Source organism: Impatiens glandulifera, chromosome 5, assembly GCF_907164915.1.
Source record: "Impatiens glandulifera chromosome 5, dImpGla2.1, whole genome shotgun sequence".
Lineage (NCBI taxonomy): Eukaryota > Viridiplantae > Streptophyta > Magnoliopsida > Ericales > Balsaminaceae > Impatiens > Impatiens glandulifera.
In genome coordinates this window covers 50,524,419-50,549,512 of record NC_061866.1, presented here as the reverse complement: position 1 = coordinate 50,549,512, position 25,094 = coordinate 50,524,419, and the positions used below count along the sequence as shown (strand labels likewise).

General features: G+C 32.3%; 4 protein-coding genes across 4 annotated transcripts; 2 read left to right on the top strand and 2 right to left on the bottom strand.

Moving 5' to 3' along the window:
* Positions 1–3,346: 3,346 nt before the first annotated feature.
* LOC124940369 (DExH-box ATP-dependent RNA helicase DExH8) lies at positions 3,347–14,281 on the top strand. The gene is made up of 14 exons (XM_047480881.1): positions 3,347–3,556; positions 3,760–3,937; positions 4,161–4,334; positions 6,008–6,155; positions 7,154–7,447; positions 8,952–9,098; positions 9,171–9,351; positions 10,729–11,009; positions 11,086–11,208; positions 11,359–11,506; positions 11,581–11,834; positions 12,925–13,119; positions 13,295–13,828; positions 13,985–14,281. The coding sequence occupies exons 1-14, from the start codon at positions 3,388–3,390 to the stop codon at positions 14,153–14,155; spliced, it is 2,997 nt and encodes a 998-aa protein (XP_047336837.1). The 5' UTR covers positions 3,347–3,387; the 3' UTR covers positions 14,156–14,281.
* Positions 14,282–14,755: 474 nt separating this feature from the next.
* Positions 14,756–16,060, top strand: LOC124940133 (mitochondrial zinc maintenance protein 1, mitochondrial). The gene is made up of 2 exons (XM_047480617.1): positions 14,756–15,069; positions 15,711–16,060. The coding sequence occupies exons 1-2, from the start codon at positions 14,820–14,822 to the stop codon at positions 15,779–15,781; spliced, it is 321 nt and encodes a 106-aa protein (XP_047336573.1). The 5' UTR covers positions 14,756–14,819; the 3' UTR covers positions 15,782–16,060.
* A 790-nt stretch (positions 16,061–16,850) lies between these two features.
* On the bottom strand, positions 16,851–19,873 carry LOC124939792 (small nuclear ribonucleoprotein Sm D2-like). Its single transcript, XM_047480237.1, has 7 exons — positions 19,815–19,873; positions 19,704–19,746; positions 18,663–18,687; positions 17,979–18,053; positions 17,771–17,875; positions 17,372–17,491; positions 16,851–17,087 (listed from the first exon to the last, which is right to left on the bottom strand). Exons 2-6 carry the CDS (start codon positions 19,706–19,708, stop codon positions 17,375–17,377), a joined length of 327 nt encoding a protein of 108 aa, XP_047336193.1. The 5' UTR covers positions 19,709–19,746; positions 19,815–19,873; the 3' UTR covers positions 16,851–17,087; positions 17,372–17,374.
* A 1,223-nt stretch (positions 19,874–21,096) lies between these two features.
* Positions 21,097–24,673, bottom strand: LOC124939884 (outer envelope pore protein 16-4, chloroplastic). The gene is made up of 6 exons (XM_047480340.1): positions 24,548–24,673; positions 24,428–24,479; positions 24,290–24,321; positions 24,160–24,193; positions 21,840–21,907; positions 21,097–21,533 (listed from the first exon to the last, which is right to left on the bottom strand). The coding sequence occupies exons 1-6, from the start codon at positions 24,617–24,619 to the stop codon at positions 21,399–21,401; spliced, it is 393 nt and encodes a 130-aa protein (XP_047336296.1). The 5' UTR covers positions 24,620–24,673; the 3' UTR covers positions 21,097–21,398.
* Positions 24,674–25,094: the final 421 nt, after the last annotated feature.

The window sequence follows — 25,094 nt, the reverse complement described above, 5'->3', positions numbered from 1 at the left end:
TTGTGTAATCGCACTTTTATATATTTAAATATCAAAATTATTTTTTATTTATATTTAAAAAATAAATGATATTTTTAAATTTTAACCCTTAAAAATGGATTCTTTATTAAATTTAATCAAACATGGTTTTTTTAAGGAAAAAATAAGAAAAAACCAATAATCAAACGAGAATAGAATATTTGTTTCAGTCCATAATATTTGTTTTGATTAAGAAATCTGTGAGTTATAAAATATTAAATATAATTTATATATGGCCAAGTGCTTGGAATACCATTCAAATATTAAATATATTGATTTAATTAAGAAAATAAATCTTATTTAAATTATATATTAACTACAAATTTTTGTAAGTTTTATATTTAAACAAATTACCAAATTATAATTTTTGGTATAATATTTGAAAATATAATTTACTTAATTAAAATACAATATATTATAACAAAACAAAAAAAAAAACTTTCTTCAAGAAGAAAAAAAAATACTTCTAATGGGATCCTAGCAATGACAGACATTTTGAACAAACAAATAATAGTTTTAAAAAAATATATTTCTTTATAACATATTAATTTTATTTGTTAGAATTATGGACGATCATAGAACCGATAAACCATTCAATCGTTATACTGGGTCAATTTGAATAAAAAAAATTCTTGATATATATATATATATATAAAAGGTTATGATATGTTATAGTCGTATATATGCTTTATTCAAATAACTTAAAATATTTTATTAGCACTAAAAAATTATTTTAGAGGTATACTAATTTGATATTTGCATCTTTGTTGAATAAGAAATTTTTGTTCGAGTAATATCAAAATTGATAAATGATCGGATATTCAATAAATTATTAAACTTATCTATATATCATATCCACCTAATATATAATAGGATGCAAAATCTTAATGGAGTATAACTAATGCAGTAAAATTGAAATTAAAATTATAAATTTTTTTAATCAATTCCGACGTGATAAACTTTTCTACAACAATTCTGATTTAAAAAGAAAAAATATTATGTGTAGTAAAATTATTGTTGCGACTAATTTATTGTTTTATTAGAAAAAACAATAATAATGGACTTGTAACAAATTAAAGTTTACCACTCAAAAAGGAAAGAAAAAACTAATATGGCTCAATTGGACTTGGATGGTGAAATGAGTCTGGTTTTGAAATAGTGGACAAGAATAAATTATTTTTACAACATAAATATATTTGAAAATTTCATTATTATTTAATTAATTATTTTGCGATGATCAAAAGTTTTGTCTTTACTTTGTATGCGGTTATACAAGTGACCTAACATGTGTTTGTATGCAAAACTGAATGTTTATATTAATTTTTTGCAAGGTGTTGAACACTGAACTCAAGAACTATATTATATTATTTGAATGAAAAGTAGAATCAAATATAAATAATTCCCGTCCTTGAAAGGCCACAAATCGAGCAATCGTTACAAATTCTGATGGAGTGTTTGTAGATGAAAAACGATTAGTATGTAGGTTTCTCGACAACATTTGTTAGTCGGGAGTTTTAACCGATGATGACAAATAAAATATCATCTAAGTTGAAGTGAATAATTTCAATAATAGTAGTATGAAGGAATAAAATAAAAAATTATGTCATTAGAATGATAATGATATGTAGTTGATACTTGATATTTTGTGACTTCATATTTGTATGTATTATTTTTAATGTAACTTTATTAATTGAAAATGACAGATAATGGAATCTGGATTGTGACTTCATTTGAATTTAGTTTAGTCGAATTCATAATTTAATTTTTATATCCAAAATCAAATAAAAAACAAATTTGTTTATAAATTGGGCCAACCAATAGATCAAAATCCACTAATTAAGACCCAATTACCCAATTATTAGTGATGAGATATGTTTGACTTGGCCTTAAAATAAACTTTTTACATAAAATAGTATAATTTCATGTAATAGTAACGTATAATTAAATCCTAAATGGGTAATATTTTATCAGGTAACGAAATTTTGGTTAAAAATTACTTGTGAGTTGTGACAAATTAACTTAATTGTAACTCTTGAATATATTATATATTTTTCAAATCAAGAGAATTTCTATAGATTTAACAGTATTGCAAGGTGTATTGATAAGAAATTGTGGTGGATGTTAAAATCTTGAGTTTACATTTAAGACTTTATCATTTATAAAAAATATTAATGATTAGTTATTCAACTAAATAAACTTATCATTAATTGATTTGGTAAGTATGCCTTTCATTGATATTTCTTGCTTTTGACTTGCACATATGTTTCAATATAAATAGTTTGAGAATATGACTCTAATTATCGGGTTGTCGATATTAGATTGAATATGATTAGTAATTCTCAAAATCTATAGGCCATTTATTAATAAATGAAGAGAAAAGTTTATTTGTCCAATAGTTATATTGATATGTATTTAGGGATGGTTAAATCATTTAAGTCGAAGGGAACCATCCCAGTGATAAAATGAACAAGAATGAACAATTAATTAAATTGGTATTGCGAATGGGTCAACGGATTAAGTATGTAGTTTGCAAACATACTTAAGTAGGACCAAGTTCAAACCAATGAATTAACTTATGAATAATATCTATCTCCTTTTGCCGCTAGACTAAAAGAGGATGTTAAAATGATATTAACATGAATGAACAATGAAACCACAAATTCGTTTATAAAATACCTAAAAAAAAGAGTAAGAAAATGCAAACATAAAACCCTAAAGAAAAAGTGTAAACACATTCCCGGGTCTACTATGAGTCATTGATTCTGATGTGTTTATTTATTAGTAAGCTTAAATAAGTCACATAATTTCGACACACGAACCATACATTACCCTAACTTAATTATTTTTTTGTATTTTCATTTTGGGTCAGAAATTGACCGTCCTAATCCAAATTAATTTGCCTAATTCAGAGTAATTTACTTCATTGCAATTTTTAATTGATTTTTACATCAATGAAATTTAAATTAAATTATTATTGAAAACTCATTAATTAATTAATTAATTAATTAATTAGATAACTACAAACTATATTTTTATATAAATTAAAGTTGTAAGATTCAATTCACACTGATCATCATGGTATCTCTATATATATAAATAATGAAAAATAAACTATTACATCATAAAATATATATATATATATATAAAAGCAAAGTATATTATTACGAGATAAAAAACAAAACTAATAATCGTGTGAAAGATGGATGTGATAGTGGGGTCCCGATTATTCGAAATACGTCAGAGTACATCATCACACACGCGCATAAAACCACGCGCTCACTCGTCTCTTATTATGGCGGGAGAGAAACAGTACTACACTACTTGTAAGAAGAACAAGGAAGGAAGGAAGGAAGAAGGGTTTGAACAACAATGGCGTCATCTCCGACTGCTTCTTCCAACTCCTCTACGTATTCTTCTCCTTTCTTATCATCATCATCATCTAACTTCGATCACCTCCCTATTACGGCATCACGAGATAGAATCGTCCGGAAAATTATTGATAATCGCGTCACTCTCATTTACGGAGAAACTGGTTGCGGTATATTTCTTTTCTTCCTTGTCTTGTCTTGCATTAGGTTTTGAGCTCTGCTTGATTTCTTTCCGGTTTATCTATGTGCTAAACTGTTCATCATCTGTTTATGATTTGTTTGGACCGGTCGTGATGTTTGAGTTGTTAATCAATAGTCGTGGAAGGTTAGGGCATTGGTAATATAACATATCACTTTGTGTTGCATTCTGTAGGGAAGAGTTCCCAAATTCCACAGTTTCTCCTCGATGAGGGGATAGAGCCTGTATTATGTACACAACCTAGGAGGTTTGCTGTTGTGGCAGTCGCGAGAATGGTGGCAAAAGCTCGTGATTGTGAAGTTGGGGGTGAGGTTGGTTACCATATAGGTCACTCAAAAGTATGTTCAGAAAGGTATAATTCTACAATTTAAGATTTTAGTTTGCAAAGACACTTATGCTGCTCTAGTGTATCCTGTTGGGAGGTTTTCACTCCTGTGTTTGTATTATAAACTAAGTGACTGTAGATTTACTGCATCATATGCTCTTATTAGGAATGTATGGAAAATAGGTTCAGACTGCAACTAATGCAAGTCAAGTGCTTATAGTATGATTAACATTTTCGAAATCTGTTACAGTTCGAAGATTGTCTTCAAAACTGCTGGAGTTCTACTGGATGAAATGCGGGATAAGGGTTCGAAAGCCCTCAACTACAAGGTCATCATTCTTGATGAAGTGCATGAGAGATCTGTAGAATCTGATCTTGTTCTTGTTTGTATAAAGCAGTTTTTGCTGAAAAACAAAGATCTGAGGTTTAAGATTCCTTCCTTTTATATTTTCTCCATTCTTGTCATTTATGCTCTTTGTGCTTTCACCTAACTGTTCTGTTTAAAATCTGAGGAAGTTCATGTCAAACCTTTTGTTTTGAGTTTCTTAGACTATAGGAGTAATGGTTTCTTTACCTGTAATGCACTTCAGCTTACTCCCACTTTTCTCCATTTTAAGGGATGAAAAACTAGTTAGACATAAAATTTGTTAGAATAAGCTTTTGAGCTGATATTTCTTTGTTCTTTCTTCTTGATGTTCTGGCTAGCGGAGTAGTGATTTAATAGCTACAAGTGTAAATTTGTAGCATGCTGCTCAAAAGTATGCCAGCACAAATGATGTTTTTTCTGAACTCTTAATTTGTATACTCATTTGCATTTGTTTATTGAAATGTGGAGAATACTTGATGATGAGGTGTTTCCATCTGATCAACTCATGGAAACTCATGTCATGGCTTGTCACAAACTCTGATTTTGGATGTTTCACCAAGGTTCGCGTTGACTATGAATCAATAAAAAGGTTCGCGAAGTATTTTAGAAATGCTTGCCAAAATAAATAAGCTGGCCAGCTCTTGAACTATTGTATCTGGCTTTCGAGAATGTTTCACGACTTTAAAAGACGAAACAGATTCCTGTAAAGTTTAACAGACTCATGCGTATGATTATTGCTTTTGAGGTTGTTGTTGATGTTGAGGTAGATGCTGTAGATGATGTTGTACATTTCTTTGTCTTATGGACTTAACTTGTGGCTACTCAAGTCACAACTTGGTTTGTAATTGGTTTAATTGGCTTTCATGCTTCACTTGACGAATGAAAAGTTTCTCACTTTCCAAAAAAAGAAATAGGTTAAACCAATGATAATTACACCTACTACATTTTCTTTGAGTTGATGTTTAAGATGACAGAACTATAACTTAGACTTGGCCAGGAGCTTCAGAAATGATCATTTTCCTTTTTTTTTTTTTGGAATTGACTTTTTAACTAAACTAAGGTTTATGGATTGAAAAACCTAGCTAGTCATGACTAGGTCACCTCTTTGGAACCTTAGGTGTGGTAAAGGACACCCCTTTTTGTCTTGAGAATTTGGAACTTAAGATCGACCCTGCCAAACTATGTAATTGAGTTATTGTTCTAGGACTTGTTTTAATTAGGTAATTTTATGGCTCCGATGATATATTTTTTATATTAATTAAACTTGAAAAATAAAGTATCTAAGCAATAGGTTCTTCTAGGTTGTCAGTCTCATAATACATAAAATTAGTGGTGAAAATGAGTACATTCCAATTAGAAATGAGTCTGTGATGAATCAGAACCAAAATCCAATTAGAACAAGGCCCAACACTATGTGTATTTGGTTTAAGTGGACATGATTGTGCACTTGGAACAACTAAAATCTACAGATATCCCTGTTTAGTTCAGTTCAAAGAACTGTTTGATTAGGAAATTCTACCATTGCTTAGATGATGACAGCTGATCTTATGCTGCATAATTTACACATGCATGTAGTTTTGATTGGCAAGTCATGAATCCTTGAAAGCATTTACAGGAAGCATGTAATGGGTGTGAAGTTATTCTGTAATGATCTTTGCAGCTGTGGTCATTTTTCTTCCGCTGAATCTTCAAGAGTCTTACAGATATTAAGTTTTCCTTTTATTTGCTAGGGTGGTATTAATGTCTGCTACAGCTGATTTTAAAAGATACATAGATTATTTCAAGGATCTTGGTAGGGGCGAAAGGGTGGAAGTCCTTGCTATTTCTAGCCTTGGCCAACATACAATTTATCATCGCAAAGTTTCATACCTGGAGCAGGTAAAAGCATTATTGGTTATATGAAATCCAGGACTGGACAGATAATTGCATTGATGCTTGCTGAGTGTTTCGTTGTTTATGATGCTTTATATCTTGAAAAACTATTGTATAATGTTAAGCTTTCTCTACCATCTTAAGACTTAAGAGAGCTGAATACTTAACATATTGTTACAAATTTTCCACGTTTAAGAATTAATCTTTGCCTTTCCACTGTTTAAATCAATATTATTCCTTTCCATTTTTATGGAAGTACTTCAATCAGATTTGCTAGTCATTATTTGCAATCAATGGTGCATAAATGTGAGCAATATATAGGTTAGTATTTTGTTTGGCCTTGGCATCCTAGTTATTCTTTTAAGAGGATAAGTGATTAGCTGGAAGTATTTCAATTATACTTGTTAGTCCTTGTGTGCAATCAATGGTGCATAAATGCGAGCAATAGAGAGGTTAGTATGCTGTTTTCCCTTGACCTCCTAATTAATCTCTTATGAAGATAAGTGATTAGCTCTGGAAGTTGGAAGGGAGTGACAAAGACAAAATTATTTTCAGTCCAGTTGTCATTTTTGTTTTATTTGAAGACAATGTTGGTCTTGAATAATTGGATATTCCCTGTTGAAATGTGTATAACTAGAAACCTAGGCATTGGAGTGGATTCCCCTTGCCTAGTGGATCCACCGAGCTAGTGTAAGACACTGAGAAGGGATTCTCATCATGTGCATGGCTTTGAGTTTCATTTCATATGTACACAAGTTTAGTGAAAATTGATCTTCAGGTTCTCTTGTAACATTATTAGTCCAGTTGCTGCCCATTAATTTAGTTTTGACTTGGCATAAAATTTTCACATATGTCAACATTCAAACTCAAAATTTGCCCCATTCACTGCTTCCAAACGTTCTTTTTCTTTTGATATCTTATCACTGCAATCTTGCAATCTTTTAATCTTCAAATTTGCTAATCTGCTATTTTAATGCTTACCCTTCCTCTGTAATGATGAACAGATAGCTCAAGTTCTTGGAAGGAGTTCAGAATCTTTACCTCGGCTTTCCCTGGATGATGCTAAAATGAAGCCTGATACCCACAACCTTATCCATGATCTTGTGTTGCACATTCACAAAAATGAACGTGACTTTACAAAAAGCATTTTGGTTTTTCTTCCGTCATATCATTGTCTTGAGCAACAATGGGTTCTTCTGAAGCCTTTTGCATCATCTTTCAGAGTTCACATATTACATAGCAGCATAAACATCAACCAGGCTCTCATGGCTATGAAAATCTCAAAGTCACACAGAAAAGTAAGGATGTGTTACTTCCTTTCATCAATTTGTAACTTCAGACAGCACTATAGTGTTTCCTTGATTTACCTATTGTTGTTTTTGTCTTCTTTATCTTTGCCTTTGGTGGTTCTTGCCTTTAGAGGCTTTAAACAATAAAAAGTGTGAGTTTGCATGAATTTCTAAGAAATAATACAAAAGAAACCTATTATGTTTAAGGAAAATAGCCATGCATGCCCCCTTAACTATCCTAATTTATGTGTTATTATTAGCTCCTCCTTTGATACCTTTGATCAGAATCAATAACTTTCTGTAGTTGATTTAAAAAAAAAAATTGACCTAGAAATTCCAGCCATGATGGCCCTTTTGAAAAATGCATCTAAAAATTACACAAAATCAGAATCTTGCGTTCAAAATTGAAATCCATTAATTGTATCCATGAAGTCTTAAAAATATTGAATTTTAGCACATCCTCTTAGCTAACTCCCTGATGTGTTTTTTTTTTTGCATAAACATAGATCTAAAATTATTAAAGTAGAGTCTTACCATTATATTTGCATCTCTCACAATATCTCTGTTTCCCCCCTTTTCCCCATTTCTCTACATACATACAAAGTACAACTACTTCTATCAATCTATCTATTTCGTCTATTTTTTTTTTTGAAAAATGTTAACTTTTATTATAAAAAACGCAAGATGCGTTCTAACGTTTATTAGAAACTAATAATAATTTTTTTAAAACATAGATTTAAGTTAATTGGGAGCTAAACATTTACTAAGCTTGATCAATTACCCCAAATGTTGTTTATATTCAAATAGATTCCTACATTTTTTTTTTTCTTTTGTTGTTTAGATTTTAGATCTGTATAGAGAAATATCAACATATACAAAAAGGTCTTAAATTTTCATTTCTATGGTAAAGAAAGTGGCAAAACGATCTGGAGGCGAAACTGCGAGAGAAGTAGCTACACTTAGAGAAGTCGTTGAGATAGAGCAATTGTGTTGTGCTAGAGGCAAAGCCTTTAGAGCGAGATGAAGCTTAGAGAGTGGGGGTCGAAGTTTGGAAAGAATATGATGTCTTGGCAATGGGAGACAATGCACAAGAGTGGAAAATGAAGACATTTCTATTGTTTAAACATAAAACTATGTTGCAGATCCATGTCAATCGTGAAAACATACTAACTTGCATTTGAGGGAATTGTTGGAATATTAGATAGTATATTATGAAATTAGAACAGTGTAAATATGACATGATTGAGAATAATCACTGTGATTAGAATTTGATTAGGATGTTATCACCTTATGTTACAACTATGATATCCTAGTGATCAACTCAACACATTCTTAGCATAACACTGCTCCTTAGGTTTCCTACCCATCATAAGATTCCAATTTTGAGAAAGTGTCAAGGAACATTTTCCAAAGGATTGCCTTGCCTTGAATTTTCTTGTCATTAATTTTTAAAATTCACATTTGATTTATGGCTGCCTGGAATCTTGTTATTATTGAAATGTCTTTTTTTCAGGTAATATTGGCAACTAATATTGCTGAATCTTCAGTTACAATTCCTGAAGTAGCATTTGTAATTGATTCGTGTCGGTCTCTGCAAGTTTTCTGGGATACAAATAAGAAGGCCGATTCATCAAAGCTTGTCTGGATTTCTAGATCTCAGGTCTTCTTGTATTCTTAATTTATCAACTGATGTTTACCATTACATTTTACTAACTATGTGACTATATTGTAGGCTGAGCAGCGTAAGGGGAGAACCGGACGGACTTGTGATGGCCAGATTTATAGACTGATCACAACATCATTCTTTAATAAGCTACAAGAGCATGAGTGCCCAGCAATACTGAAGTTGTCATTGAGGCAACACGTGCTCCTAATTTGCTGTGCTGAATCAAAAGCCATAAATGATCCACACTGTATGTTCACTTTCTTGGACCATATTGCACTTGCTATAGGAAGCAAATATATATTTCACTTTTACCTTGATTGAATGCATTTCTAAATTCCTGATCTATTCATACTCCATTCCGTCTTCTCTGGTGCTAAGTTGATGTTTACAACACAGACTACCTACTCAAAAGTAAACTACCATCTAAATTCCATTCCCCTGCACAACAACTAATTATGATAGTTGTTTTTTCGTTGTGAAAATTATTGTAGTTGTTAGCAAATCTTCCCCATTGTTTCCTCTTAAACTTGCAACATAGGATCACTTGTAGAGACTTGATTCACCCTCTCTTTTGATTGTCCCAAAATCTTGCTTTTTTCTAACCAAATTTCATAAGCTGTTAAAGTTCATCTAAGAATTCTTGAATGAAGATTTTGACAACAACTTTATCCTCCACCCATTCCTTAATAAACTGGTGCTCATACACTTCATCGTATACCTCGAGAGTATTAGAGATAAGGAAGTCAAAGAACAAAGGCTCAAGACCTCATTGCGGTCCCTACAAATAGTACAAAGCATAGCCTGAACCTGAATGAAGGTCCAAATTCTATCTTTAGTCATAAGTCTATTAAGAATTGCCAACCAAAGAATAAACTGGTGACTAGGATTCCAATAGAAACACTGTTTGTAGACCAAATATTTTTTGATGAACCATGGTGAATCAAAATTTATCTCAGTTTCCCAGATAAAAAGTGGATCAAGTATTAATATGTTTAATTGGAGGCTGCAACTATGTTTGGTTTTACTTTAGCAATTATACTAAGATCATTTGGTTCACCTTTAGGCATGGGTTATGGAAAACAGTACCAAAGTGCATTGTTTTCCTGGTTTTGGTAGTTGGTGATGCATCACATATCATGGCTTGTTTGGTATTTGTTATTGGGATTGCGTTTTTATTTTGGGATAATTTAATGGTGAAATTATATACACACCTCAATCACATCTAAATTTTGAGAAATAAATACTTATTTTGTTTTGCTAGTTGTCATGGTGATCTAATCATAACCTCTGAGTTTTCTCACTCCTTGTTAAACTTTTGTAATTTAGTTCTAGCTGATATTCTAATGAATCTAAATATGAATATTATTTCATTTCATTACTTCAGAAACTTGCATGCAATATCGAATCTGACAACTTGACATTGTATTCTTATTTTATGGTTTTGTTCCTGTCATCCTCAACAAGGGTTCTAAAATGCAATGATATTGTGTAAAATTTATCACGTCCTGTGAAACTTACATGTGTGAAAAGACTATTGCTCCCGACATGCGAAATTTTTTAGTTCTGTTGCAGAAGGCCTTTTAGATCCTTCACTCATGATACATGTTATTGCATGAAATTGTAGTTTTGTTGCAGAAGGCATTAGATCCTCCTCATCCAGATGTTGTCAAAGACGCTTTAAATTTGCTCGTTCACATCTCTGCCTTGGAGAAGATGTCTTCCAGGGGACAGTACAAGCCTACATTCTATGGAAGATTGGTTGCTAGTTTCTCATTATCCTTTGATGCTTCAGTGCTTATACTCATGTTTGGCAACATTGGAATGCTACGTGAAGGCATTCTACTTGGTTCATTAATGGATATGCAGGCTCCACCAATTCTTTGCCCTTTCGGTCAAGAAAACTTGGTATTGAAAAAAAAAAGTCTCTTAATGTTTAGTATCACATATTCTTGTTTTCTGATAACTAAAAACTTGTTTGTAGTTTGCATCGTACCTTGATTCTTACTACAGTGGTGAAAATAAGAATCCTGCCCTTGGTAGTCGAAAGGAGGTCGGTCTGATGGCTAACTTATGTGCGTTTCAGTTCTGGGAACGTTCTTTTAAGGTAATATGATCTTTTCCCTTCTAGTTTAGGAAATTTTCTACTGACAATTTTATGTAGCAAAAGGCTGTTACTACGGCTGGTTTGAGTGGCATAGGAGTGACTGTCTGCATGAATGACCAATTACCTATTCTTTTGTCTGCTTCTTAAAAGGATAAGCTCCGTCTTCAACAACTGAAACAGTTTTTGAAGTTTGATGGGATTAAAGCTGAAAAGGCATTGGTCCCTCGTAGCGATGAAGTGGAATGGTGTTCATTCCACAATCTCGCTCAACCATCACTTCACCAAGTGGCAGAAATATGTAATGTCCTTTCGTTCTGTTTTAAGTTGTACTTTTTCTGGAGCATATCTAATGCAAAATATTTTCTTTTGCAGATGAAGATGTATTACATACAATTCATAAATACAGACCAAAATTTATCAGTTCGGCACATCGGTCTTCACATTATTATCCTTGTGAGTCTCCACATGTATGTTCCCTCACATCCCGAAAAACTGGAGATGAAAATACATCTACCTGGGATGAGGAAAATAATGAGTCCCAGCATTGTGTCTCTGTACCGTTTGTTCCTTCCAATCACTTCCGAACTTTTGAAGTGGCTGGAAATTTGGCGGTCGTAGTAAAAGAGGTAAATGCTTTTACTTGTAGGCCCAAAATCTCCATACTTCCCCACTATCAACTTATAACTCATAAGGACCTAGAGCATAGTAAGTCCTATACAAAGGAAACATTAGATCTTTCATTTGTTTTATTTTTATTTTAGTGGGGTGGTTGGTTTGTGGCCTTGGTTATTGTCTTAGAAGATGAGAGGGAAACCAAAGATTACAGGTTTGAAGAAGACATCAGGTAGATTCTGCACTCCTCCAGGTGCAGAAGAAAAAGCTTGGTGGTTACTGTGCCTGATCTATTGGAACCTTCTCAAATTTGTATTCCTTTAGATTGATTTTCATTAAGTTGCTTTCACAATATCCATCGTTGGATCTCTAATTTTAGTTAGGAAAAAAGGTGTATGTTACCCATGGTAGGTCAAGTGTTAAGAATCTTGAACTAAGATGTTTTGGTCTCAGGTTTGATTTCATTAGGATTTTAGTTGGAAATTTCAGCAGCTGGACGCATTGATTAATTTGCTCTCTATTGGAATAGTTGGAATGCAATTTTTCTGTTTAATTAGTATTTTGAAAAGAGGGTCAACTTTTTTATTGGAGTAAAAGATGAATGCATTTTGCGCTCATTTAATTAATTAGTACAAGGGTAAATATGCTCTACTTGAAATAGTTAGTGGGAAAATTAATTACTTTTTCTTTTAGTTAACACCAAAGTCATCATTGTTAAGTTTTTTTTATTAATGGATGGGTATTTTTCCCCACTTAGTAATGCCTGGGTACATTTCCCTTTTAGGTGTGTTTGTGTATATATTTTAATCTTTTAGGAAGGAATGTTCATGTGTTATATTTGTCTTTTTATCCCAACTAAAAAGTAGTCTGATTGATTATTGAAAACTGCAAAAATATCTTCCAGTGTTGTTCAGTTGTCTTAGAACTTATAAGATTCTTAGACATTGTTTCTGATTTGGGTTTGAATGATCTTCTGGCTGGGGAATTTGAAGCATGTTAGTTTATGGACGGCTAACATGTGTACACAGTGCTATATTCTTCCCGATCAGATATGTATTCCTTATGTTGAGGTTGATATATTTTTTTTATTATCATGTTTGGTAGATGAGAAGTCAACGGGCATATGATATATCTTGTAATGGGAACAATCATGGAAATTATCAGATTTCTGAGGTCCCTGGTCAAGCTTCACTATGTAGATACTTTGCCAAAGGCGGATGCTCAAGGGGAGATGTTTGCCCATTTTCTCATTCATTTAATGCACAGAGACCAACTTGCATGTTTTTTCTCTCCTTACAGGTACCTTTTTCTTGCTTAGATCTTATGTCTCACTTCTGCAGCTTTTTTTTAGACTTTTCTTATTTGAGAGAAGAGAAGTTTTATGAATAAGTAAGAGTGTTGAACTAATAAGAGAGTCTTTTTTTCATTTTTTTCTCCCCATTGTTTTCTGAGGGCTTCTAAAATGAATTTTCAGGGTTGTAGAGAAGGAGAAGGATGTTTCTTTGCTCATCAATTGAGTCTTCCGGCTCCATCATCTCATAATAGTACAGTAACTACAGTTTCATGCTTACCAGAAGAAGGGACTACTTATCCCCAATTACTCCTCAGATTCTTTCCTTTGTCAAAAGGATGCATTCTCATACTGGACGACAAAGATTTTCGTTTCTCCACATGCCTCTCTCGTTTCTATGATACATCCAAGATGGTAATAACTACCTCTCTATCAAATAATTCTACGCCGGAACCATCTCTCTCAAGTGCAAGAATTCTTTGGGACCTGTCTCACCCAGAAGAGACAATTATCTCGAAAGATAATATAATCCCATGGAATGAAGTAAAATGCATTCTATGGTTTCCCAACTTTGAGAATTGCAGGGAAGACAAGGAAGGACGTAAAATTATAGTGCAAACTGTATTTCAGTATCTTGGTGCCTTGATGCTCAGAGATGACTCATTTGAAATGCTATTGATCTTGACCATGAATAACATCAGATTTTCTCATTTACAGGTACCCTTCTTTTTCTACACATTTTAATCTGTCTGATTTCTGGGCGAAATTGATGAACATTGAGCTTATTTGAAAAGTCTTATTATATTCATTGTAGATTTTTTGCTTACGAAATCGGCTGATTGGATTAATTTTATGAAATTGTTTTTGTTACAGGTGGAGAAGATAGGAAGAGATTGCTTCTTTACCCTAAAAGAGTCATTCCCTTTCGATGAATCGAGTTTTGGGAAATTAGCTGATGAGAGGAGCAGCAAAAGGTCTTTGATGCCATCTGTGCCTATCACATATGTCTTTCAGCTGCAACTACCAACCTTAACCCAACCCTAATAGTGATTGTATATGCTTAAAAAGTCATTGTAGTTTCTTTCTGTAAGTGGCTGACTCTTAAGTCTTTAGTAGTAAATAGTAGTAGGGTGGGTAGATGGTCGACGTTTTCATGAATCAACATTGTGTATTTTCTCTTCATTTCTTTTGAGATCGTGGTTTATACGTTTTCATGAATCAACATTGTGTATTTTCTCTTCGTTTCTTTTGAGATCGTGGTTTATATCTTAGACTCGAGGTTAATACAATGTAAAAATCATGACATTTACTTTAGCTAACGTGCTATGGCCAATCAATTTAGGACCTCGGTCTTTCATTTTCAAATTCTTACTAATTGAAATGCTAATTTTATATAAAAAAGAAGTAAATTTTTTTTTAGATTAATAACTTCATCTTTGAATAAATTTTGAACTATTAAAAAAAATAAAAATTATGGTATTCTGTTTGCTTTTAAACTGAAATAATGTGAAAAGAGAAATTACTATGTTAAATTTAATTATTAATGGACGGACGAGATTTCTTTAGGAGATAGGAGGAGGAAGATGAAGTAGAGGATCCAGGCCGTGATTATACGGGTTTATTATTATTAGAGTGGCGTTTAGAAGTAGGGAAAAGGGGGGACGGCTTGTTTAGTTTCTTCTTCTTCTTCTTGAGCAGGACGCCGGAAATGGCTGCTAAGGGTGCCGGAGAAGCATTGAGAGCATACAGAGACATTTTACGTGCGACCAAGAAAACATTTGCCGGAGATACGATGATGCTCTCCGGTTCGGCTGCCGAGGTGAGGAAGAAATTCGATGAGAATCGCCATGTCACCTCCGAATCGGAGATCCAGAGACTTCTTGACGAGGCTCGCGAAGCATCCCATTTCATTACTAATATGCTTGTTCAAGCCAAACTCAATTCCTCTGGCGGCTATGGTATTTTTGCTTCTTTTATTATTAGTCTAGACTTGAAAATCACTTTATCTCACCATTGCCCTAGTCTTTGTTCATTGATTGAATTGAATTCATTATGCTAACTGACCTTATATTTACATTGGGTAGTAGTTAAGGATTCAAATCCTACCATCCTTATCAATAAAAATGGAAACTTGTATTGAAATTTGTGGGTAGTTCGAGATTGATTCTCTTGCTTTAACTTGTAGTCCATGAACTTTAATGATACTAGATATTTGATTCAGGCTAGCCTCCTCTAGGTATTAGTCATGAATTTGTATTGGAAATTTGGAATGTAAGATACAAATTCGCGTGTTTTGGGGGCTTTTTCCTCTCTATGGTTTCCTTTTTTTTGGTTCTGATTCTAGCTCATGTCATGAACCTAACTCTGTCTTTGTGCTTTATGGATGATGGATCATGTGACTTTTGCATTACACTTAGAATAAACATGTTTGCAGTTGTGTAACAACACACTTGAAATTAAAACTAATGGCCAGAATGAAGCTTTTTTTTCTTTCCACAAAGTGGTTTCTGTATCCAATCTTTTTCATCACAATGTTTGCCTTTTTGTTCAAATCAAGGCATTCAATTTCTATCGATAATTGATTATTGTGAATTTGCAGCGGTGAAGGCTAGCCAAGATCACGCTGGAGCGACACTAGAGACTCCTTCAGAAGCGATTCTGCAGAAATGATATGCTATATGTAAAACACAAAAAGCTAGTCTTCCTTTTAAAATTCTTATTTCAATTCAATATCTCCACTAACACTTTTTCAATCCCCTTTTTTACTTTGAATTTGATGGGAAGTTTGAGAGTAGGAACCGCCTTATGTTGTTGCCGGATCTGTTTTGTTTTCCTACAGAATAATAATGGCTTGTTTTTGGTTAAATTTTACAACAGATAAATGTAATAAGCATTCTGCTTCTTTATTTATTAGTGTTTCCATCAATGGCTTTTTAGTGTTCACTTCAATTACAGAGCCTACATAGATGGATATTTTAAGAGATTTTATTTTTGTGTTTGATATAAGATTTTTATTATTACTATTATGATTCATATTTATGGTTTCATTTTATTTTTAGCTTTATAATTAAATAGTGATTTTTATTTGGATCATAATCTACATTATTATTTTTTAGGTTATTATGAGATTTTACAAACATAATAAATATATAGATATTTTGGGGGTTATGTATTAACTTTGTATGAACTATGAACTCTCTTTCTCTTTATTATTGATAAATCTATTATTTTAAATTTTACACATTTTAAATTATAAACTTATAGATGTTTAGACTTTAGACAAACATAATTATATAATATAATGTTAGATCAATGAAAATGAACAAACTATTTCTAATGTTTTTTAATAAACGTCTGTATAACAAATTAAAGTAATTTTTAAGATAGTGAAATCTACATCTATCATATAGAGTTGGTATCATAACATCCTAAGTGTCTTTGGCACAAAATAAACTGTCCTTCAACTTAGGTTATATAAGTCTTGCCGAATAATCCAACACTCTGATCTAAAGGAATAATTCCCAAAGAATCGCTTATATAATCCGACACTCTGATCTAGCCATGCGGATGGGACTAGACTGATGACGCTTGAGACCATTGTTGGAAAGGATTATTCATTCCTATATAACAAATAATGGTGTGTGTTTACCAACCATACAATATCTAACAAAATCCAATTCTCTAGTTCCTAAAAATTCTGATTCGTGCAGATTCATCAACAAAAGTAAGAGATAATTGGTAGAAATGAACTCCAATTTTAAATCTAAGGTTTTGGAAGAATATTCCCAAACTATAAAAATTACAATGAAATCATAACCGAAGAATTCAAAGATTCAAATAGACAGTTTGGTTTGTCTTCCTAAAGTGCTGAAACAAAGATGTTATGCAAAAAGTTTCGAATACATAGATGGAGACACAAAGACTGGAATAAGTTCAAAACCTTCCAATCCACACATATAACTTCTGCTGATCCAACCTGCATTAAAGATTAATTGACTTGTTAATATAGAAAATTATTATCAAGAAGCACCATAAATTATGATCTTTGTTAAACATAAAAATTTTGATTATTTTTTGGAATAGAGATTGTTCTGTGCAAACAAAAGATTTACACTAATTTGGATGATGGTCTAGAAAATAACTGGTGTACCAAATGAGGCAACAAAAATTACACTGCAATCTGGATGATCAAGAAAATAATGTGAAGAAGCATTCTCTAACTAACCTTGTGTGTTTTGTGACCTCCAAAAAATTGCATACCTTTTATTTAGGGTTTCTAAGAACAATTATCACGGAATCCCCTCGGAGGAACATCTTGCTAATGAAACGATCTTTGTTCACTGGTTGAGCCTTTTTCTTCCCTTTCCCTGTCTTCGGGACCTAGAATAGAGAAAAATAAGTTTTGATCATAAATATGAAGTAGCTTAGGAAGTAAAAACTTTATCCAAACCAATTAACAGGTTTAATATCCTCAACTGTGGGTTCTTTAAATAATATGTTCAGTTATATTCGTCTAGTGAATTTTAAACATTATTGGTTATTTGTTTTTTGGGTAAGGCTGTTCAGTTATGAGGGTTGAATGGGTTGACTTTACGAATAACATATATCATGACATTATAACTTAAATAACTGATTAAGCCCTCATATAGACCAACCAACCTCTGTCCACATCTCTCTAACATTTTCTAGCACCATGTTGCAATGGCGGTCGAAAGCTCTCACCCTGCCTAGGAGCTTTTTGTTATTCCTGCAATTGATGAGCACCTGAGATGCAGAAGTAGCAACAGAGATGTCAAAAGGAAATTAAGTATATCCAATACACACAAAAAAAAAAACAAGCAAAGACCATTTAAAGATAATCCATTACCTGTGTATTGTTTTTTACACTCATCATCAGAACAGAAAGCGGCCCAGTGCTAAATTCCTCTTCTTCAGTCTTTACCTGCAACAAAAATTAATAAAAACCATAAAACACTATAACAGTCTCATGTATGAAAAATTGAAAGAAAAAAAAAGGTCATCAGCAATAAAACCAGTACTGTAATAGAATTATAAAAATCAAAGCCCGGTGACATTAACAACTCTGGAGATATCAGAGCAAGGTTTTGGGGGTGAACAAAGTACTGTAACATGTTGTATTTGAGTTAATATGAGATACATAATTATCCCATCTATTATTTTCAGATAGTCCTCTAAAGGTTCAATAGCATCGCATAATCTCTTGACAATGGTGGATACATACTCACATAAGAAGCAGTTGTCTATCTTCTGAAAATGTATAATAGACAACTATGGGTCATATTCAGAAGAAAATAGGCAACTACTTCTCTTAGAACAACTTGTCAGACATTTAGTATGGCATGCGCCCAGGCCTATGTGACACTTAAATATTTTCTGACACTATTGACCCAAAATATATATATATACAAAAAAAATACTGTAGAAACTGTCAAATACTTAGCTTATTAAAATTATAACAGCAAAAAGGCAAGAGATAATTAGTTATATGATTAGTAAATTTGACAAAAAAAAAGTTTGTTGAAGAACTTACTGGTGCATCTTCCTCCATTGCCCGACTTCATAAGTCCAACATACAACAGAACCAAAAGGATGATGAAAACATTAGTATTCTCAGCTTAATATAACAAGTTAAATAACATCAATTGGAGGAGATAAACAACTAATGCATGTGAAAATGGATGAAAACCCAGTAGGGCTTGTACTTTTTTTGGAGGATAAATCTCCCTAATCCTTAAGGTGTTTTTTAATACATCCCTTGGTTTGAGGCAGTAAAGGAGAATACTAGTTTTTATGTGCGTGGCGCGACATCTTCATCACCTATCTACATCAACTTAAAGGGGAAATGGAAGCTGATACAAGGTGTTTTCTGCTTCATATACAACGGAGGCAAACAAAGAGGATAGGAATTTCAAAATACAGGAGTAATGTTAGGATTGTAAATAGTATAATGTATTTAGGTTATTCTTTTAAAACATGCATATATATTTTAAAAACACAAATAATTGACATTGTTGTGAAAAGGAGGTTTGTAAATAAATAACCTAGAGATGAATTGAAGCATTTAAACATTTAGCTTCTCACTTCATTTATCTTTCGGCTCTCACTCCTCCTTGATTCCATTATATACTTCTAATCTGGATACCTAATTCTCAATTCTGGTTCTGACAGGAAGCTGGATGTTGCATTGAAAATCAAGGTTAATAAGAAAAAATCGTATCTTTGTGGTTATCTATCAGAGAATTTTACCTACGAATTCTAGATGTAATATTTGAGGAGAATGTGTCTTGGCTCTTTCACAACTATTGGTATATATATATACTAACATTCATGCGTAAAGCCAGCTTATTAAAGTAATTTTCAAGTTTTCCTCTGTGTGTAGCTTAATAGACTGAATATGCACCATTTAACCTAATAATTGTGAAATTAACTATTTTCACAAATGATGAGTACACACAATCAGCGGTGCAGAGAAGTGATAAACAAAACCCTAGATGTAGGCAAACTTCACACCACAAAACATCAAAAGTGACGGAATGCGTGATGAATAATAATAAAGAAGAAGCACACACACCTCATGGCGAAGAAGACTAAAAGGAGAAGAAAATGATAGAAACCTGCATCGTGAAAATGGAATTAGAGTGAGTACATCCTCTAAACAACAGAAAGAGTTCAAAATACTCACTGTTAAGTGCTGCTGCCTGATTAGGTCGCCGAAGACACTCTCTCTCTCTCTCTCTCTCTCTCTCTCTCTCTCTCTCTCTCTCTCTCTCTCTCTCTCTCTCTCTCTCTCTCTCTCTCTCTCTCTCTGCCGACCCGACGCTCTTCGAATTCACTGGTAATAATAGTGTTATAGAGACTGCGGAGAAGAAGACGGGCGCGGAAAAGTATTAAAGAGGAGGCCACTCTTTATTAGAAACTAACCTATGTGCGTTTTTCTTTACAATTTATATATTTAGATCATTTTAATAAAAAAAAAATAGTTCATTTATTTTATAAATTTGTTTTTATACAATAACATATTCTACGTATGCTAAAAAATAAATTATTCTTTTAAGACATAAAAAGTATTAGTCACATTTTCAATCCTAATAATTAAAGATTGTCGATTTAATTTTCGGGTTATTTTAAAATATATAGTTAAAATAAACAATAAAAATAAATTCGGTTTTCGTTTTAGTCTTCGAGTTGAAATCTCAACTCGAAAAATCAATTCGAAAACTATATTTAAATTCGATTCAAAAACCAAAAATAAAATTTGAATTCGGTCAAATATTTTGTTTAAACTAAATATTAAACCATATTTAGGGTCTTAAGCTAAAATCATTTAGAATATATATAATATATATATATATATATATATTTTTGAAAAGCAGATATAATACTATTACATAAAGAATAAAATAAATATATAATACTATTTACATAAAAAAAAAGTGTGATTAATTGGGTTGACTTGATGAGTTTTACAAAAGTAAATAATTGAGTACTCCTTTACTTATATGGTAAAACTATTCATTTTGATATATAAGCGAAATTCTATTTAAAATTTTAATATATTTTTTTTAAAATCAATAATTTATTTAAAATTGTTGATAATTTGTAAACTCAATAATTTCTTTGAAATTCTAAAATATTATTATATATATATATATATATATTTAACAAATTATAATTTTAAAATAAATCATAAATTGAAAATTTTAAGAGCTTACATAAACAAGATTTCTTAGTCAAAATAAAAATAAAATTATAAGATGTTTAAACTTACATCTAGATAAAAGAATAGAGAAAGGTTTTAAACAAAACCAAAAACTTAGTCAATAACATATGCATATAAACATCAATTTTACCCTTTTATGAGAGCTATTGCAGATAATAAAAATATTCAAAATCTCAAATATGTCTTCCATTTTGTGGCCATTCTTGTTTAGAAAAAAAAAACTATTAAAGCAGTTCACACAGATATCTCAAAACCAATGATATAATATGAATCATTATCCCAATAGGCTCATAGTGTCTAACTAATCTCTATAAACTGCTACCTAGCAGATCAAAAGTTAAAAAGAAAAGAAGATTTAGGTTAGATTGAATACAATCCATCATCTGCAAAACTGATTATAAAGGGGTGCAGCAAAAACCCACTTGCCAATATCAAAATTTACTACTCGACTGCGCCAATGGTTAACAAGCAAGTCCGCATCGAAAGAATTCTGCCTTTCAAATGTTAGGATGAAATTAGTTGGTAAAGATTTGGAACAAAGCCACTTCAATCTGTTGAGGTGTGATGAACAGCAGCACAAATAGCAGAACCTAGACCAGCCATTCCAGCAACCTGTCTCCAATTACGAGTCCCTGCTCCAATAGCTGCTCCAGCTACAGCTCCTGCTATTAGGGCATTGACCTGTGTTGATTGCAAAAGTCACTCCAGACCATCAAACCATGTCCCAAAAACAAAACATTCAGCCTAGAGCTAAAACACTGGAAACAGACCACATTCAAGTTTCTTTAACCTTGAGTTGGGTCCAGAGAGGGTGCTTTACACAAATATTTTTTGTTTTTGCATCCAGATGACTAAGTTTAGTTTACAAATGTATCAGTATTTGGATCCACATACTGAGGCAATTTTTTTTGCAAATTGGGGCACAATGAATCCTTTCTAAGAATAAAGGAGCAAGTGAAAAAAAAAGAGAAAAGATACAGAACGAACCCAATCATTTTTCCTCCTATATGTTTGAATCCCACAGCGGGTTGTAGAAAAAATTCCAGCAAAAAGTCCTAAAGATAGCATGAACAATTTCTTTGAGTATAGTATATTAGGAATAAAATGATACACTCAGACATGCTGATGCAGAGTAAGTCACAAGGAACACCATAACATTATTGCATCAGTAAATGAAAATGAAATTCAAACAAAAACATGACGAGGGAATATGATGCACAAGAAATATTTTTTCAGACAGATATGCAACAATCTAATATCATATCAACAAAAACTAATCATATTCATCTTTACCTAGAACCTGTTTGACATACCAACCAATAATATTTAATGTCATGACAGGCATTTTAGTTCATTGAACCATGTATTTCTGCTAGTAAATGAAATTGCTGAAACATAAATTTCTTCTTCTCATTATCCTAATATCCCCTTGTAATATACAAATCCGTCTATCAGGCAATTCTTACTCCGCCACAATGAATACGATAATCGAATTTGTTACTCTTTAAAGAACAGTATTATGTTCTTCAACCGATCAAAACGATACTGCACACACGCAGAAAAGGTCGTTCTAGGAGATCTAGTTAAACCAGCAAAAGAAGTCTAAACTCGACTCCGAACGCGGCCGATGCTGCAATCCGATCCTACAACAATCGTAATCGTTGAAGTAAATTAAAGATGCTGCGAGAATACATACCTTTAGTGTACTACGATTACCTAATCCCAACAAATAAAAGGTATGTATACACATTTTTAGTTTACTACGATTATGATTGTTGTAGGAACGAATAGCAGTAGAAGCCGCGTTCAGAGTCGAGTTTGGACTGACTTTTGGCAGAATTTTTTATTTGCCTACTGGTTAACTAGATCTCCTAGAACGGCCTTTTCTGCGTGTGCAGTATCGTTTTGATCGGTTAAAGAACATAATACTATCTTTAGAAGAGTAAAAAATTCGATTGGCGGAGTAAGAATTGTCTAATCGACGAACAAAAGACGAATTTATATATTAGAAGGGGTATTAGAGTAATGAGAAAAGAAATTTGCAGAGCGCAGGAAATAAATAGTAAAAAAAACAATCTAATATGATGCACAAGAAATATTTTTTTCACAGATGAGCAGCAATCTAATATCATATCAACAAACTAGAACGTGAAGAGAAACTCACAACATTCATCTTTACCTAGAAACTGCTTGACATACCAACCAATAATATATAATGTCATGATAGCCATTTTAGTTGGATTTTAGTTCATTGAACCATGTATTTCTGCTAGTAAATGAAATTGCTGAAACATATTTATATTGGATTAGTAAATATCTTTCTTAGCCCAAACAACAAAACCAGCTCAACTTATTCAATACTGCTTGAATTGAGGAATGACTTTGTTTTTAGACCTATGAATGCAATATTAGAAGATATATTGGGTATCAGGGGAGTGAGAAACCAAGAAAGAATTGGAGATGGGAAATGAATAATTTCATTTAATCAGTCATGGTTATCACATAAGGGTAACCATGTAAATCTAACTAATAATAACTATAATAGCGAGTTCTAATGTGACTCTTATTCCTACTCTAGTCTAAATTGACTTTATCTTTAATTTAAACTTTTAATCAAATTTGATCCACGTGACAATTTGGGTTAACCCGATGACATGTCTTTTGGCTCATGTGCAACACGTCTTTTGGTCCAAGTATTTTCGTTGAGCAACAAGGATATAAAGAGAAAAGAAAAGAGGATAAAGTGTACAAGATAAAGAACGCCTCGTATGACTTAAACAAGCTTCAAGGACTTGGTACAATCGCAGAAAAAACTATTTTTCCTAATAAGGTTTTGAGAAATGCCTACATGAACACACTTTGTTCATCAAGACTGGACAAGAAGGTATGCTTTTAAATTTTAATTTTATATTTAAGGGAAATAATTAAGAAACGTTTGCTGAATTTAAAGGTTCTACGAAGCCTGGATAATACAAAGAACATATGGCATCTTTGTTAGCCATAAGAAGAACATACAAGAGGTATTAGAAAGATTCATTGTTGACAAAAGCAATTCAGTCCAAACTCCAATTGTTCCACGAGGGATGAAGAATCTGAAGATTGATAGCACATTTTACAAACAAACAGTGGGAGTTTCATTAGTAGATTTATGGACTGTCTTATTAGGGTGTTCTACAAGAAGAGAGGACAAAGAAATAATACAGCACATGAACATGTATTTTGATCCCCATTTATGATTTTGGTAAACCTGTCAAGAATATTACAAATAATTGTCTACTTATGAGATTACAGGAATAGATTAAAGTACCGCATTGGAAGCCGAATTTGCCAACTGTTTTGCCCTGCAAATGACATAGATGCGACAATGGCAATCTGAGAAATGAATTCATATGCTAAATCACATGTTTAATCTATATGTGGTCATTTTTAACACTTACCACGAAAGAAACTCGAGAAAATCCAGTCAGACCTAAAACAATCAAGTAATCAATAATGAAAAACGAAATAACACAAGAAAGTTGAAAGAACTGTATCGAATTGAAGTGCAAACAAGTGACTAGAGATGTAGAGTCTACCTAGCTTATTGGCATCGTAAGGACCGGCGCATATCCCCCATATCATACCGGACTGAGACAACAAAAACAAGTTTAAGGAACATAAAACAGAGTACTAGACGGTGAATTTGATTGGTTTACCGTGCCGACGCGAAGAATTGTATCGACGGCAAGGGAAGAACATGGGACGTCGCCGACGATCTCTTCCACCATTTCTCTTCCCTCTTCGCGGGCTCTTTCTTGTTCTTGTTTTGTACAGTGTTTTGTTTTTTCAGCAAATTTTAATAAAAAAATATGATATTCTTCCGTGATTATATTCATTTTACAAAAAGAATATGAATTCACCAATTCTCACATAGTTGGTTATTGGTTATTATACATTTTTTTTATAAATCTTACTATTTGAATTATTTATTATTAAAGTTGGTAGGTTTCAAATACCATTAACTTTATATATATAGATAAAATTTATAAATAATTAATTAATCAATGTTATTAATTTAATTATCGATTTTAATCGAATTAAGGGTTCATCTAAATGAGAGTTTGGAACCGTTAAGACAATTATTTTATATAATTTTAACAATAAAGAGTTTTCAATTAGGAGTTTGAAAAAAAATATTTGAAATTTAAATTGATCAATAAGAAGCCCTAAATTGATAATTTGTGTAAAAAGATTAGTTATTAT

Bases quoted from the DNA above. Each gene is read 5' to 3' on its own strand.
- LOC124940133 (XM_047480617.1), top strand. From the start codon at position 14,820: ATGGCTGCTAAGGGTGCCGGAGAAGCATTGAGAGCATACAGAGACATT. The intron at 15,070-15,710 runs GTATTTTTGCTT...GTGAATTTGCAG, and splicing joins CAATTCCTCTGGCGGCTATG to CGGTGAAGGCTAGCCAAGAT.
- LOC124940369 (XM_047480881.1), top strand. From the start codon at position 3,388: ATGGCGTCATCTCCGACTGCTTCTTCCAACTCCTCTACGTATTCTTCT. The intron at 9,099-9,170 runs GTCTTCTTGTAT...ACTATATTGTAG, and splicing joins TCTGGATTTCTAGATCTCAG to GCTGAGCAGCGTAAGGGGAG. The intron at 11,209-11,358 runs GTAATATGATCT...GCTTCTTAAAAG, and splicing joins TCTGGGAACGTTCTTTTAAG to GATAAGCTCCGTCTTCAACA.
- LOC124939884 (XM_047480340.1), bottom strand. From the start codon at position 24,619: ATGGTGGAAGAGATCGTCGGCGACGTCCCATGTTCTTCCCTTGCCGTC. The intron at 24,194-24,289 runs GTAAGTGTTAAA...TGTCATTTGCAG, and splicing joins TTTCTCGAGTTTCTTTCGTG to GGCAAAACAGTTGGCAAATT. The intron at 21,534-21,839 runs GTTCGTTCTGTA...CAATCAACACAG, and splicing joins ATAGGAGGAAAAATGATTGG to GTCAATGCCCTAATAGCAGG.
- LOC124939792 (XM_047480237.1), bottom strand. The intron at 18,054-18,662 runs GTAAGTTCTTCA...TTTTTGTTGCAG, and splicing joins CAATGGAGGAAGATGCACCA to GTAAAGACTGAAGAAGAGGA. The intron at 17,492-17,770 runs GTTGGTTGGTCT...TCTCTATTCTAG, and splicing joins TTAGAGAGATGTGGACAGAG to GTCCCGAAGACAGGGAAAGG.